This window comes from Coturnix japonica, chromosome 3 (genome assembly GCF_001577835.2).
Source record: "Coturnix japonica isolate 7356 chromosome 3, Coturnix japonica 2.1, whole genome shotgun sequence".
Taxonomy (NCBI): Eukaryota; Metazoa; Chordata; class Aves; order Galliformes; family Phasianidae; genus Coturnix; species Coturnix japonica.
The window spans coordinates 82,215,819-82,231,532 of NC_029518.1; the positions used below are offsets into that span (position 1 = coordinate 82,215,819).

The 15,714-nt window shown below is 34.5% G+C and overlaps 1 protein-coding gene across 1 annotated transcript in view; it reads left to right on the top strand.

Moving 5' to 3' along the window:
• CSMD1 (CUB and Sushi multiple domains 1) overlaps positions 1-15,714 on the top strand; it is an 883,217-nt gene that overhangs the window by 773,583 nt on the left and 93,920 nt on the right. The window contains exons 34-37 of the mRNA XM_015859302.2: positions 2,571-2,774; positions 3,914-4,038; positions 4,648-4,744; positions 7,545-7,649. Coding sequence (XP_015714788.1) covers positions 2,571-2,774; positions 3,914-4,038; positions 4,648-4,744; positions 7,545-7,649 — 531 coding nt within the window. The remainder of the gene's footprint in view (positions 1-2,570; positions 2,775-3,913; positions 4,039-4,647; positions 4,745-7,544; positions 7,650-15,714) is intronic.

A 15,714-nucleotide genomic window follows, 5' to 3' on the forward strand; every position in this document is an offset into this window, starting at 1 on the left:
GTCCTTTTCCTGAACACTTGAATCAGTGGTCAGAGGTTTGTGTTAACTGGTAATGAAAAGAATCCAGTTGAAGTTTCTTGAAAAAAATAAATAAAATAAATGAGGAAAAAAAACTTGCTTATTCATGGCATGATTAGGAATAATCTGTCTTGAGCAAAATTCTCATTGGTGCAGTCTTGGGGGCATCTATATATGTGTCTGTATGACCTTGCCTTACAAATCATCCTATTGCATATTCATAAAGGGAGCATGTGTTCTACTGTTATTATTAATAAGACCAAGTATATTGAAATAATCTTTTAACAAGCTTTTATCTGCACTTAGTAGTACTTGTGTAAATGTAAATGTTATTCTCAGTGAAGTATGGAAAACTGATACAAAATCATGTTAGATAAACACAAATGAGAACTTCCAATGTTCTACTGAAATGTTACATGTTTCATGCTAGATTTAAGATGGGATAGATTTCAGTTCATGTTCTATGTCCAAGTTGAAAATAAATGTTAATTTTCAGAGAAAATACCAGCACTTGAAATGATTACACTTCAATAATTGTTATTATGATTAGAACAAATGACAGTGCAAGAAATAAAGACAAGATGAAAATATGTATATATTGGTTCCACATAATTTGTCTGTTACTTAGTGGCCAGGGTAGCTGAAAAAATATTTCAGGTATGTTAATGAATAGAAAGGAATATTGCTCTTCAATTAAGGGCCAGCAAAAATATATATATTTAGGTATGTAAAATAAAATTATTCTGTTTATGCTGTTTTTAAAATAGGTTAGTAAATGAGAAACACTGCATTTGAGAATCTATCAGGAATGAAGTCTCAGCCCCATTTAAAACTTTTTATATGCATTACTTTGTGCGTATCTAGATGCAGTGATAAGGGCAAGGAAGCTGGTGAGGGGTCTGGAGCACAAGCCTTATGAGGAGCAGCTGAGGGAGCTGGGATTGTTCAGCCTGGAGAAAAGGAGGTTCGGGGGAGACCTCATTGCACTCTGAAACTACATGAAAGGAGGCTGTGGCTAAGTGAGAGTTTGCCTCTCTTTCCGTGTAACTAGGAATAGGACTAGAGGGAATGTTGTGCCAAGGGAGATGCAGGTTGGATGTTAGGAATAGTTTATCAAAGAGAGGTGAACAGGCTGCTCAGGGAGGTGGTTGAATCACCACCCCTGGAGGTGTTCAAGAAACATTTATATGTTATGTTGTACTGACGGGTAGGAGGATTGTTGGACTGGATGATCTTGAAGATTTTTTCCAACCCTGGTGATGATTCCCTGAAATTAATTCTTGGCAATACTAAACTGATCAAATAAATCTTCTGAAGATGTCACTCACTCAGAGTACATATTTGTGTATATATTAATGAGATTATTTTTATGTACGTGACTTTTATCAAAGTCTAAATATGATATTGCACACAGTTATACTTTTTCTGTAAATACATTTATTGATTTTTAAATTGTAGCAGCTATTAGCTAACTGCAAAATAAAACGCAGAATAAGTTTGGTACACAAACACATGCATAGTGACGAAAGTCCAGAAGTACAAAAAATGCTTGCTATAAGGAAACAGTTATAAGTAAGTATAAAAGGGAAAATAAATAAATAAAGGCATGAGTTTCTAATTATTTTTATTATTTTGCTCTTTAAATGTTGTCTATAGGCTTTAACTGTTTAATTATTACAACAGGTTTGTGAATTCTCAGAAATTATTTGTAAAAGTAATTACCCTAAGGTTTGTCATCTGAATGTTGTCCAATATGACAAATCAAATACTGATATAATATTGCATAGTTTTCATATCTGATACAGTATATTATTTCTCTTGGCCTCTAGTGAGAAGTCTAAGTTTCCTCATTTAATAAATAAATTAGATGATAGGGATCAGTGTTTGTTTAAGTGAAGAAGGCGAATGAAATATTTATTGTTATCTTGTATCTGAGGTTTTAATTTCCACATCTCTTGCCCTCTGAGCTGACACGGCACTCACATGTGATGAAGTGCTCTCACAGATGAAGTGCTATCACAGCCCAAACTGATAGAATTGTAGAGTGGTCTAAGTTGGAGGGTACCTTAAAGGTCATCCAGTTACAACTGCCCTGCATAAGCTGCCCAACTTTGCCCTGAATGCCTGCAGGTATGGGGCATCTGTAACCTCTCTGGGAAACGTGCTCCAGCATCTCCCCAGCCTCTGAATAAAAAATTTCATCATAACATTTAACCTAAATACCTTCTCCTGTCCTATCACTATCAGACCATGTAAAAATTCAATTCCCCCTCCCATTTGTGAGCTCCCTTCAAGTACCAGGAGGTTGCAATGAGGTCTCCCCATGCTTCTCTTTCCCAACCTAAACAAACCTGAATTCGGATAGCAGACATGAAAACGCTAGTCTAGTCTTTGATATGACATTTACAAAGCTAACAAAAAGAACAAATAGAATGTAACTATTTTCAACAAGAAACAATATGCATATTTAGCAGTCTGTTTATGTTTTAGATGATGATTGTCATTTGGGTTCATAGCTTTTTTTTTTTTTTTTTCTTTTTCTTTTGATGCAGCTGTTCCACGCACAAGTGATACACAATGCAGCTCAGTTCCAGAGCCTAGGTATGGAAGGAGAATTGGGTCTGAGTTTTCAGCAGGCTCTGTTGTTCGATTTGAATGTAGTCCTGGATATCTGCTGCAAGGCTCAAAAGCTATTCGATGTCATTCTGTACCTAATGCCTTAGCTCAGTGGAATGACACAGTACCAAGCTGTGTAGGTAAGTAATTACATTTAAACTCATCTGTTTTGTCATGTATGTCTTTGAATTAGAATTCAGGAACTATATCAGAAAATAGTATTTAACAGACATTCACTCTTCTTCGATTAATATCAGTCATGCCCAATTTAAAAGAGCAGTGTTCCATATCAAAAAGTAATTGAGAACCAGCTGGCTGGTAGGCAGTATAGTGTTTCATGTAATGACTTAGATTATATGAACAAGTGAGATGCACATTTTCTTGAACATTCATTATTTTCATGACTCATCCACAGCTTGAAATACAGGACAGATTTTAATTCTCCAAAAGTGTCTTAACCTGTTTTATTATTCAGTATTTGTTGGATGTTTCTATCACCCATAAAATGTTTTTTTTTTTGTTGTTGTTGTTGTTTTGTTTTTGGTTTCTTTTTGTTTGGTTTTTTTCCTTCAAGTGAAGCATAATACACAATGAGAAATGACAGCTCTATTAAGCTTAGCTAATTTTCTAGTTTATCAACAAGCCTCCAATGGGATAATATTTGTCCTTGTAAATGTTGAAAGATTTTCTTCACCCTTCATTGGATTTGTATCCAAAGCTCACTGATATTCATAGGAATCTACCATACAATTAATTGGAGTGTTGTAAAAATAAATGTAGGTGTCCTGTTTTCTGTGCATTCTGTTTCTGCTTAGCTTAGTTCTGGTCTTTTGAACTATAAAGAAGCAATTCCACATATGCTAAAAATATATGTTATATTCCACATCGTTTTACCAGCCAGGTACAACGTTAAAACTATCCTAAGCTGTAGGTAGGTTCACAGGATTTCTGTGAATCAAGTTTGGGTTTAATGTTCTGATTTAACAGTTGTTTGCTGTTATCTGCTGGTAAGACTTAACTAAGTTGAGCTGCTAGGTTTTTCTAGGCTTTTTCAAGATTAAGGTAACTTTGAAATGATTCATTCATGCAAGGTGTATCTGAATACTGCATATTGTTAATAAGTTTTAGATAGCATTACTTTCTGAGTTCAACTCATTATTTAATGTTTGCAAGTTTATATTAAGAAAGATAATTATGATAATGTATTAATAATATTATCATTACTTTTCTCTGAAATAATTACAATTTTGTAATAATTCATTATAATGCTTTCTTTCAGTGCCATGTAGTGGGAATTTTACTGAGCGGAGAGGTACTATTCTATCACCAGGTTACCCTGAACCTTATGGTAACAGCTTGAACTGTGTGTGGAAAATCATAGTGACTGAGGGATCAGGTATTCAGGCAAGTCTATATTCTGTCAAGCATGGAATACTAAGTTATATTTATTTCAGTTTAAAAAAGAAATGTTTATTTCTTTGTAAGTGTCAGAAAACAGTTACCAGCTGCATCATTTTGGGGTTGCTTCAAATATTTGTGCTTTGTTTATCTCACTGTTGTTCTTTGCTTAGCTTAATTTAATTTCTGTACAGATGACATGAAAAATAGTTAACAAGCAGTTTTCTCTTTCAACTATGTAAAGTACTGAACGCAAACTCTTCAATGTGATATGTGAATGCCAACCCTTTCTATCTGCTAGAATATTACTAAAGGACTTGTGAGGCCTTCATTATCATCTTATTTGCACTTTGAGTAATTATTTAAAATCATACAACATATGGGCAAAATCCTTCTTAGTCACCTATTGTTGTACTCACATTTTCTAAAAGTTAAGACAACTTAAAAAGTTACAGTTAATGTTTTGTTTACTTCTTTAAATTGTTATTATTGTTAGGACCTCTTTAGTTATATTCTCCTTAGTACATGTTCACCTTTCATTTTGCTGTTTTTAGAACATTTAAAAAATACACGAGGCCTGTTTGTTTAAAGAAGTTTTTTGGTGGCATTTTGCAGATCCAAGTCATTAGCTTTGCCACTGAACATAACTGGGACTCTCTTGAAATATATGATGGTGGAGATATGACAGCACCACGTCTTGGGAGTTTTTCAGGTAAGGATGTGCTTTGATCTAAGCATACAGACTGTAGGTGCATGAGAAGCCATCATTGGTTCCCGTGTATGCCCAAGAAGCATGTTCACACATACACAAGGAGTGTATTTGTATGGTATATTTTACGATATTATGAAACTCATTATAAGGAGGAGTGTTCTTCAGGTGTTATAAATTTGTATCAGTATTGAAAGAGAGATTTTCAGGAGCACATATGCAAAATTGTTTAGCTTTCATTAGTGGGATTTAGTTGACAGTAACTTTGAAAAATTGTGATTTATTTAATCCATATCTCCTATAGAGAGTATACAGTGATACAAAATGGTACTGATATTCATGGAATTTCCACTATAACTTTGACTTAGCTTATTCATTTTAGCTCTCCTTTCTCAAGAAAAAGATGAAGCATCCACCATTTACCCAAATTCACTGGACTAAAAAAACAAACAAACAAACAAACAAAAAAAAACAACAAAACAAATCATTGTGATTGGGACATAGTAAACGATGTCTTTTCTTGTTTCACAAGTACATTAGACACATATGATTTTATTCCACTTTTATTAAACAAATTTTATCAAAAGAGTATGTTCTATAAACCAAGCCAAGAAAAAAAAAAAAATAAAAAAAATGAGATTATGTCATGGATTGTATCATGTACACTGCCTGATCTATTTCTGGTGTAGCCAAATGGTGGAACATTCCTTCTCTTCTGACTTCGGAAACTTTGAAAGAATAGATTCACACTGGATTGTGTGTGCAGATTAATGATCAACTAAAATAAACACAATATATTTATTTGTATATTTAGTTGAACAATTTAATGTTGCATTTCAAAATTTATGTAATAAATTGTCATGTATTAAAGTCTACATATTAAAATATTTTTATACATAGGTTGTTCTGCAAGTAATGTCTCCTATTTATTTCTATGGAAACTACAACAGATAGAAACAGCACAACAAAAGTGTTTGATAAAGAAAATTCTCAGCTACAAAAAGCTGTTTTTCACAATAGTCACCACCCTTAGCTTCATGTTTTCAGCACCAGTGAGCAAGAGCCTGCATGCTGTGCTTGTAAAAATCTGCATGGCCATCTGGAACGTGGTTTGTCTTTCACATTGCTGTTGCCACTACTGAAATGCACCACCCACTGCCTCACTGTGCTCACATCCACTGTTTGGTCTCCATAAACATTCAGCAAGCATCAGTGAATGTCAGCATGTGCCATTTTTTCCACATACCTTCACTTTGTGTGCACTTTTTCAGGCTACTATTCTGCCACCACACAGCAACAAAATGTAACAAAATATTGGTGGGAAATTTTAACTTCTATTTACATCCCACCATCTGCTTCTGATGTTGTGGGCCTATGTAACAAAAGTAAGCATTACTTTTGAAGCAGCCTTTGTATCAAAGACTAATAATTATGTTGTATATTAAATTTTAAGTAAGAAAGAGATTATGAAATATAATCATTCTTTGCCAATTGAAATGTACAGCACATGCTTTCGACCTGGTAGATAAAAATCTGATTAAATGATCCATTTAGCAACATCCTATTTAACAGCACTTAAGACTCAAAAGAATTTCTTTTTCTACTGTAAAAGCATATCATCTTGATTTAACTTAAAAGTTTTCCTAATTTCCAGGAAAATAGAAAATATTTCACTGGAGATGGAGTAGCACTGCTTTACTGTAGACTTCTATTTTTCATGTCATGAACATAAGACTTAATAGAAATAACAGAAATGTGTAGTGTAGGAGTAAAGTAATAAAGAATATATTAACATAGGATAAAATCTGCTGTTCTCGAAATTGTGCCAGCAATGTGACATAATTTCATAAGTAGTAAAACTCAGCAGATATATCTGTCTCTGTAAATATTGTAAAAGACCACATTTATGAGTGTCTTCAGCTTTACTGAGAAGACACCTTAGCTAAATATTTTGTGTGGATACCATGAAAATTCCTCTTTTAGAAGATGTTTCCTTGTTTTCTGTGTTCTACTTTAATTATTGTGTGACATAAATGCTCTGTACTGCTTGTGAAATTCTATGCTTGGAGCTTCCATGTGAGACAGTAAAGCCTCCTTTAAAGGGCTACAATGTATGAAGACCAACCATCTTTTTAACTGTTATATCAAGGTTTTGCTTATTACAGTTTTAGATTCAAAAGATTTTACTTTTCTTATTTTATATTGTAGAAATTTGAGGATAGTTCTTTCTAGTATTTCTTTTAAGAGTGAATTTAAAGATCATACTTAGGCTGCTCTCAGTTGCTACAGAAACAGCAAATGCCCATAAGAAATGAAAATATTTTTCGTATGACCACCATTTATTATGCTGTTTTTGAGGGTATGCAGAAGAAAGGATGTAATTCTTAGCAGAACAGATTTGCCAGCATTGGACTATATGATTTGATTGACGTAGCAGTCGTATGGAAACAAAGAAAATGTGCTGTCACACTTATCAGTGCTAATGATGATGTATCCAAGATTAGTGATAAGCTTTCTGTGTAGCACACTGAAAAAAAAAAAAAGGCTGCTGAGCTTGATCTTGTAATCAAAAGCTACACTGATGTTCTGGGGTTATTTATTTATTTATTTTTACCTGAATGAGTAAGGTTTCATTCACTCACAATAGAATCCAGTTTGATTGTATTTTCATAGCCACTTAGTATCATAACTTGAGATTTCCATGCACATGATGAGAAGAAAATGAGGCTGGTTATGTCTTTTCAATAAAAACCTATGGTAGAACAGCATGTTACAGTTTATTTCATAACTTTTATTTTTCCAGGAACTACAGTGCCTGCGTTGTTGAACAGCACTTCAAACCAGCTCTATCTGCATTTCTATTCGGATATCAGTGTCTCTGCTGCTGGCTTTCACCTGGAATACAAAAGTAAGACTACTTGCTCTTTAAAAAATTCTCAGGAAAAAAAGCATGTGTGTAGATAGAGAGATTGCTTCTATTGTTTGTTTTGTGCTAGGTGTTCTTTTCTTCATTTTTCCTTCTCAGACTATCAGCCTCTACTCAGCATGATCCTGACATGAGTGATATTTATTAAATCAAAATTTTAAAGGAAGTGACAGAAATCAGCGTTCACAGATTAGCAGCATATAATCAATCAAGCTAGAAATTCAGAATGAGATTCTAAAAATGTGGGCTTTAGTGTATATATGTTTTGACTTGTTTCATCTTATTCCAAAATATAGGTAGCCACAAATTATTTCACCATTGGCCAATTTGCATAAACCAAACTGATAACACCTTGTTTTTGTGTTTTTTGTTTGTTTGTTTGTTTTTGTTTTTGTTTTTTTTTTTCTCCCCTGCTGTATTATTCTTTCCTTCAATTTCCTTTCAGTAAATTGATGCAATTGCCAAACATGCAAACAAATTTTTTTCAGCACCATAGGATGCAGTCTGTATGTTTGTTATCCCATGGATTGAGTGTTAATTAGTCTCAGAGTTGCTCCTCATCCACTTCTAGTTCTGCTCTCAAACCATTGCCTCTAAACAGAGAAGCTTGAGAGTTCCTGATGGTGAAGTCTGAGACAGTTATGTCCCTTGTAAATCCCAGCTCCAGCTGAGATATGTAACTGGTGAATGGTTCCAAATTTTATCCCTGTCAATTTCTCCCTGCTTCTCCATATTGCTTTTATGCACAGGAGCTTTGCAGTGAGCTTTCCTGAGTATAAGGGCCACTCCTGTGCTTGAAGGATACAGTACGTAAAGCCCTGTACAGTTTCCTGTCCCTGAACTACTTTGAGGACCCCCTGAGGCTGGGATGCCATGTCATCTGCCCACCAGCTCCCAGACTAAAGCAAAGTCTCTGCATAAAATCTAGGGTCTGCAAACAGCTATTTGCCTTCTTCAGTCCCTTTAGGATCTTAACATGCACTGTGCATTGTCAGTGCAGATAAGGCTTCCACTGACTAATGCATCACTAACCATTTATTTCTTGTCTGTGAGTATCAGATCATAGAACCACAGAATCATGGAATGGCCTGGGTTGAAAAGGACCTCAAAGATCATCTAATTTTAACCCCTCTGCCACAGGCAGGGTCACCAACCACCAGACCAGGCTGCCCAGAGCCACAACCAGCCTGGCGTTGAATGCTTCCAGGAATGGGGCATCCACAGCCTCCCTGGGCAACCACACTCTGAGTGAAAAACCTTCTCCTAATATCTATCCTAAAACTCCCCTGTCTCAGTTTAAAACCATTCCTTCTTGTCCTATTGCTATTGAGTACTCACTGTGTACAACACTAGTTGAGTACACATTCCCACCACAAAGTCATTCTTATTTCTTCTGATCCTGACCAATGAACTCTCCCCCAGTCTGTTGACCATTCCATATGGAGCACCATACATTCCAACTTCTTCACATAGAAGACTATCCCTGTCTTTTTTCCTGAAAAGCTGTCCAGCACACCTGACATGCAAGTTGTCCTATCACAGCAAATTCATTTTGGTGATGTTACAGTTCTCTGACAACATGTAGAGCTTCATCCTGCTTAATCCCTGGTCTGGGTGTATTTGTGTACATATTAGAGGCAAGTGCCCTTCCATCCTGTTGTCATGTTTTATGAGGTCTCTCTGTTCACGTTAATATTGTATTCTATATGTCCTCAAAGACGTGCCGGTTATACTCTTCTTCTCATCATTCCCATGATAAAGCCTACCTCCCCAGCTGATAAGATTTTGAAAACTTATCTGCTCAAGCCTTTCATTTATCCTGTAATAAACACACAATTTTGTTTGGACTGTAAATATTTATTTTAGAAAATTACTGTGCAATTAACATTTAGAAGTTAATTTCATATCTTTTATTGTATGAGTTTTATTATTATCATTATTATCATATGAATTTTATTATTATCATTCTATAAAAAAGTGTTTTGATCTCCTAATTGCCAGTCCCACAACTTTACACTGCTAAAGCATCTACTGACTTCAGCAGTGCCAATATTTAAATGCTGGGCTTTTTAGAAATGCAGCTCAGTGCAGGTCAAGGTAACAAAATTCAACATTCAGAGCTTAGTTAACTATTCTGTTGACAATCTGACAGAAAAGAATAATTTGCTTTTGTGTGTGGTTATATGGTCCCTGCAGGGATAACTGGAGTACAGTATAACTGTGTGTGTGTGTCTGTGAATACACAAAATGAGCACATCACCATAGCAAGAAGTTACTGCTTTGTACTGAACAGTCTCCTTTTTAGACCAAGAGGCAGAACAGGAAAATACTATTTCAGTGCAACAAGGTGCAGTTGTTGCTATTGTTTGGTTATGAAATCTGAAGCCTGTGATCATTCAGACATGTACTGTTCGAAGTAGCTTTAGAAAAATAAATAGCTTTAGTTCAGAAATCAATTTAAAATTTAGAATGTCTTTCTGATTGAATTGCTTTTTGATAGATTGTCTTACTAAAAAAAAAAAAAAGCACAAAAATGTCTGATGTCTGGAAACATTTTTCAACATGAAATGCTGTATTAGAACATCAGATATTTTTCTATTAAACCAAGAGAAAAGGAGGACTAGATTCAAAATGTTTTTTATAAGATGCTCTACAGATATGAAATTCACCTGTTAATTACATTCTTTCATCCTCTTGCAAAAATTTGAATGTTTGAGTAGTCATAGTATGGGAGCTCAATATCTAAGCCTGTTCGATTTAATAAGACTAACTGAACAGCTGTAGCAGGATTTTGAATAGCATTCTAAATACTAGGTGAAGCGATCAATCATTTAGCTTATATTTAAACATTTACTCAGAAATACTGTATAACTCAAAATCAGATGTATAAAACTAAGTAAATCAGTGATATTTAGGATGCCCCATTGTGAAGCCGGAGACCTGCACTTAATGTATTCATTTTAAGGACAGAGGTGGATTTGTTTTTTTCTTGGATATAGGCTGTTGGTTGGGATACTTAAATGGGTGATGGAGTACATGGTTTTTGGTTTTTGTTACAGTACTTCTCAAAATTTTATGGAATGCAATTATAAAAGAGAGCTTGAAAATCTGTCTTCTTTGATGAAATTCTTTGTATGCTTTGATTACAAGGATATTTCCTTGAAAAGTGGCAAGGTGGTTCCAAACCTTTGCGGGTAAGAGACAGAGCATAGGAAGTTCTGCACGAATGTGTGCAAGAACTTCTTTATGGTGAGGGTGGCAGAGCACTGGAACAGACTGCCCAGGGGGTTTCTGGAGTCTCCTTCTCTGGAGATATTCAAGACCCACCTGGATGCCTGCCTGTGCAACCTGGTGTAAGGAACCTGCTTTGGCAAAGGGCTTGGACTCGATGATCTCTAGAGGTCCCTTATAACCCCTATGATTCTGTGATTCTGTAACAAAAGGCCTCTTTTTATAAGTTATCAGTAGCTGTTTTGCAGGACTGTACTATGTTGTCTTGTTTCAATTTGTATTTTTTGAGGACAGCAGAAAAACAATGGATTTTGAACACTACTGTTCCCATTTATCAGTTCTTCAGTTCATAGGGCTTGTAGTTTAATTCATGCAGTCATGGTAAGAGGAAATTGAATGATGTATGGAAAAAATGTTTGAGAGGTGAAGGACAAATTTTCAGAAATTTATAAGAAAGAAGTTTTCATTAAGACACTAGGAAGGAGGATCATTTAGAAACATTCTCTTAATCCCAGAAGAAATTTCAAGGAGCAAGATAAATGGAGTAGTGTGCTTAAGCAACTGTTAAATTATTTGTTCAGGACTGAAATTATTTATCTAGAATAGAAATTAAATATCCCATTTGTATCTTAGAATCAGTGGAAGGGAATTTCTATTTAAAAAATGTATATTCTTCAGTGTAGATGATGCGAGATTTTTAAGTTTGTGTGTTACAGAAAATAGCTTTAACTCAGTAAAATATACTTAATTTGCTGTTTCATTACATATATTCCACACTACATTCTGCTTTACTGTTTTACAGTAATGTTAAAAAACTTCATAAATACTTTATAAATGCTTCAGCCTCTGATCAAAGCTTATTTTAATGTTAAATACTCCAAATTAATTTAAATAATTTAATAAGTCTTGTTTTATTTCTTGGAACTTTGTATTCTTTTCTTCATTGTCTTACTGTTGCCCTCCTCATTTGCAGATAGCAAATGAGCCTTCATACTTTAGGATGTTTTTAGGTTCAGTATAAGTATATAAATTAGGCATAAGAATACAAGTTCATTGTCCCAGTTGAGTGGCATTACCCATTTTGTATGCTAGGGCATCCAATGACAGGTTCTTTGTTCATTAGTTCATTATTTAAGTAGGTCAGATACATGAACTCATTCAAATTAAGGGAAGGAACTGGTCATTGCCTTAGGAAAAAAACATTCTGGTTATAACATAATTGTAAGTACTGTTGAGAGCCGCTGTGTGACATTGTTTCTTGTTATTTAGAAGGGTTGTAGGTGTTAAGCTGGTTGCAGTATCTGTGGTGAGAAATAAAGTGGTATGCAACCCGTAACTGTAAGAAAGACAAGAATTAATCATTCAAGCTAATCTTTCCTATGCAGACCTTTTTTCACTAGCTGTAATAGGATACATAACTTATTTATTTTCACAACTTCCATCAAGTCCAGTAAAAATGCATTATTGTATTTCTTATATTAACAACATTAGAAAGAATAAATATTTCTTCTATTTAATAAAATTAATTTTAATGTAAATGAGCAAAGGAATCAACTATCCAAACATTAATTTGTGTTTATGGGCACCTATATGTAAGCTTAGTCCTAAAATCTCATTTATTGATTCAGTAGTAGTTTCAATATTTCCTTTAATGCATGAACAAGGGTGATGTAATAAATATAAGAAAATAATGAATATTTGCTCATGCAGCATGCTGTTTGAACCTCTCAGTTAAAGTCAGTTTCACTGTAGTAAAAGCTGATGCAGCAATACATTGAGATAAATCCATTATCGAGACTGATCTGAGGAATGCAGTTCTGAGAGGAACAACAGCTTGAGTTTTGCTACACACCAGCACTAAAATAGAAATGATTCACTCCACCTTAACGTTTGTAGTGTAGTAAAAACCGGTGTGTTTCAGTTAGCCATGTACGATGGGAGGAAGGAAATCAAAAAAGAATCCCCCAATGACTTTCGGTCAAGCTGTCAAGAAATTCTTACATTGCTCAGTTTGCAGCTTTCTGAAATGGACACTAATGGGCATTCACATTGTCAGATATGCCAACAAGGATTTTTCTTTCTGCCAGCAATGGCAGTGATGTTTCAACAGAATTTGAGGTGATTGTAGGCATGTATATAATTGTGGAAGTAAGGCATGTTTGTCTTATGCCACTGCAGAGGCCAAGAAGGTATTTATCAGGCAGTAAGTGGAAGAAGGTCAGGGAGAAGGTTATAATTCTTGACATTGATGTGTTGCTCTCTCTTGTACTGTATAGCTGAATCAGAGCTCTGAAGAGAATGCACTAAGCAATCCTTGTCTTTTTTTGATTGCTTGGATTTGACATATTACATGTTTTCCCTTTATTACTGACTGCTCACAATCTAGTTTAATGTATTTCAGGGTCAATGGATGTGCAAGTTCTTTCATTTGTTCCCAAATACTAGAATTCGTTTGATTTCTCTCAAATATTCATTTGATTTTTGGATGAGTTATAATCAAAATGTTTTGAATTCATGTAAGTTTGAAAATATGATGCATCTTGTACCATGGATTTTTCCAGAACTCTATGATAAATTTAATTAAAATTTAATTCAGCTGTTCCACATAAATATTGTTTTGCAGAAAAGAACAAGACAGAACATATTATTTTGGTTCACCTATTCAAAAATAAATATTATAGGCAAGTATTAATTTATGATTAGAAGGACTCGGGATATTTTTTTCTGCTTTCAAATCTCTCTTTGCTTTTGAGGAAGTAGTTTTGCTTCTTAATGTAAGTTAAATAAAGTATATTATGAGTGGGTTTTGCATACTGGTTTTTGATATGCTATTAGAATATCTACATTATAAATTATATCATCAAAGGGGGAACTGACAACAATACGAAGTATAAGCGAAGAGCAGAAAGTTTTTGCAAGTTATGAAAATCTGTTAATGATAAAATATGTAGTATCCTACCTTATATAACAGTTGCATTGAAAATTACTTTGAAGATTTTCTTTTGATCGTAGTCTATTTAAATTCTATATGCTGTTAAACTAATGATAGAAAGAGCTAGATAAGGAGCATGTTATTATTAGCATTGCCATGGAGTCACTGTTACAAAACTATTTAGGTAATTCAGTAAAATCTGCAATAGCAGCTTTATTGATACAGCTTTAGGTTGCAGGCCTGTAAATACAATGCAAAAGAGAGCTGAGATTAATCACGTGAACTTTTTTGAAGACAGGAAGTAAGCCTCAAATTTCTTTTCACAAACTTCAAATTATCACTATCTGTAAGCAATTTTGTATCATAGTATTTGCTATGGGCTGATTTCTTTAAGAATGGTGAGTTTTCAGCACGTATTTTTTTTTTACTTTCCTAATAAAGAGTGAGAAATTTGATGAAATTAAAAAATGCAGCTTAATTCATGTCACAGAGTTATCTAGATCAATCTATGTCCATGACAGGGAGGCAGTAGGCCCATGGACCCCCTGAATGCAAAAAATGGGAAAGGAAAAGGAGAAGAGGTAGGGAGATGGGAGCTGAGCTCAAGGAAACAAATAGAGCAGCGGTAACGATCTAAGGAGGAAAAATTGTTTTACTAACTATGATATCAGAGTGCAAGATAACACAACATAATACAATCTAATTGAAATTGTGTCTAATAAATCAAATAAAATGAGAGAGACCAAGAAGCTTACTTTGAAATAGAAGGTGCCACAGCTTGGAAGCACATCCACACCCGCTGCCAGGCAGTGAGAGAGAGAGAGACTGTCCCTTCTGTGACGTATTTCCCTCTCTGACTGTGAGGTCCTCTGGGGCGTGTAATTCTTCTCTGTTCTCCACATGATGTCATGATGTGGAATACCAATAGCAAAAATTACAAAACCATGACAATTCGAGTTGTGTCTGTATACTGATTCTCAAGTTAGTAAATGATAGCCTATATGCTGCAGTAGTTTTTGAAACTAGATGCTACCTTTCACTTAATACTGGAGCAAAAAATGAGTTTGTGTAGGTGAAGATCACAGCTATTTAGTGCCCATACACAAACAAAATTTCCAGATGTGAATATATTTATGGTATTATTAAACACAGAGTGACTGAAAAAAGGCATTATGCTAAAAAACTGCAGCTAAAGAATACCACTGGGTTAATGATGTTTTCTCATACCTATGTATGAACATTACAGTTCATAATGACTTTGAAGTCCCTAGTGGCCACGTGAAGTCACTGTAACATGAATTGGGAGATTGTGGTATTGTAGAATACTATTATTTGTGAATTCTGTGGTAAAAATTATTGAAAGTCTTTAAAGTGAGTTATTTTCCTAAATTAAACCTTGCATTGCAGAAGTACTTCAGGGAGATCCTGTAGCTTTTAATTCTTAAATAATTCTCATTGTGCAAATTAGAAAATGTTTAGGTGGATAATTCATGCAGCAGTTATGAAGTCTGAAATTCATAGCTTGATAACTGTCACACAGCATAGAAAGAATGTGCATGAACCTATGTATGGACCTTACATGGAACCTCTCTCCAGGAAATGGCTCAGGGGCAATACTTTCTGGAGAATGCATAAAAACTACTTCACACTCCTGTATCCTTCATTATGTAAAATGTTTTCATTTCAACTATACCTTGAACTACAAACAAAATTAGATGAAGTGAGGGAAAAAAAAAACAACACACATTCTTAAATGCATATTTAAAATTTGTAAGGCAATAATGAAATGTAGATGCATAAATTTGCATCAAGTTAAAACCTTGTCTGTATCAAATTTCTAAATTGCATGATCTCAAATTAAATTGTGTTTTTTTTCATTAGGAT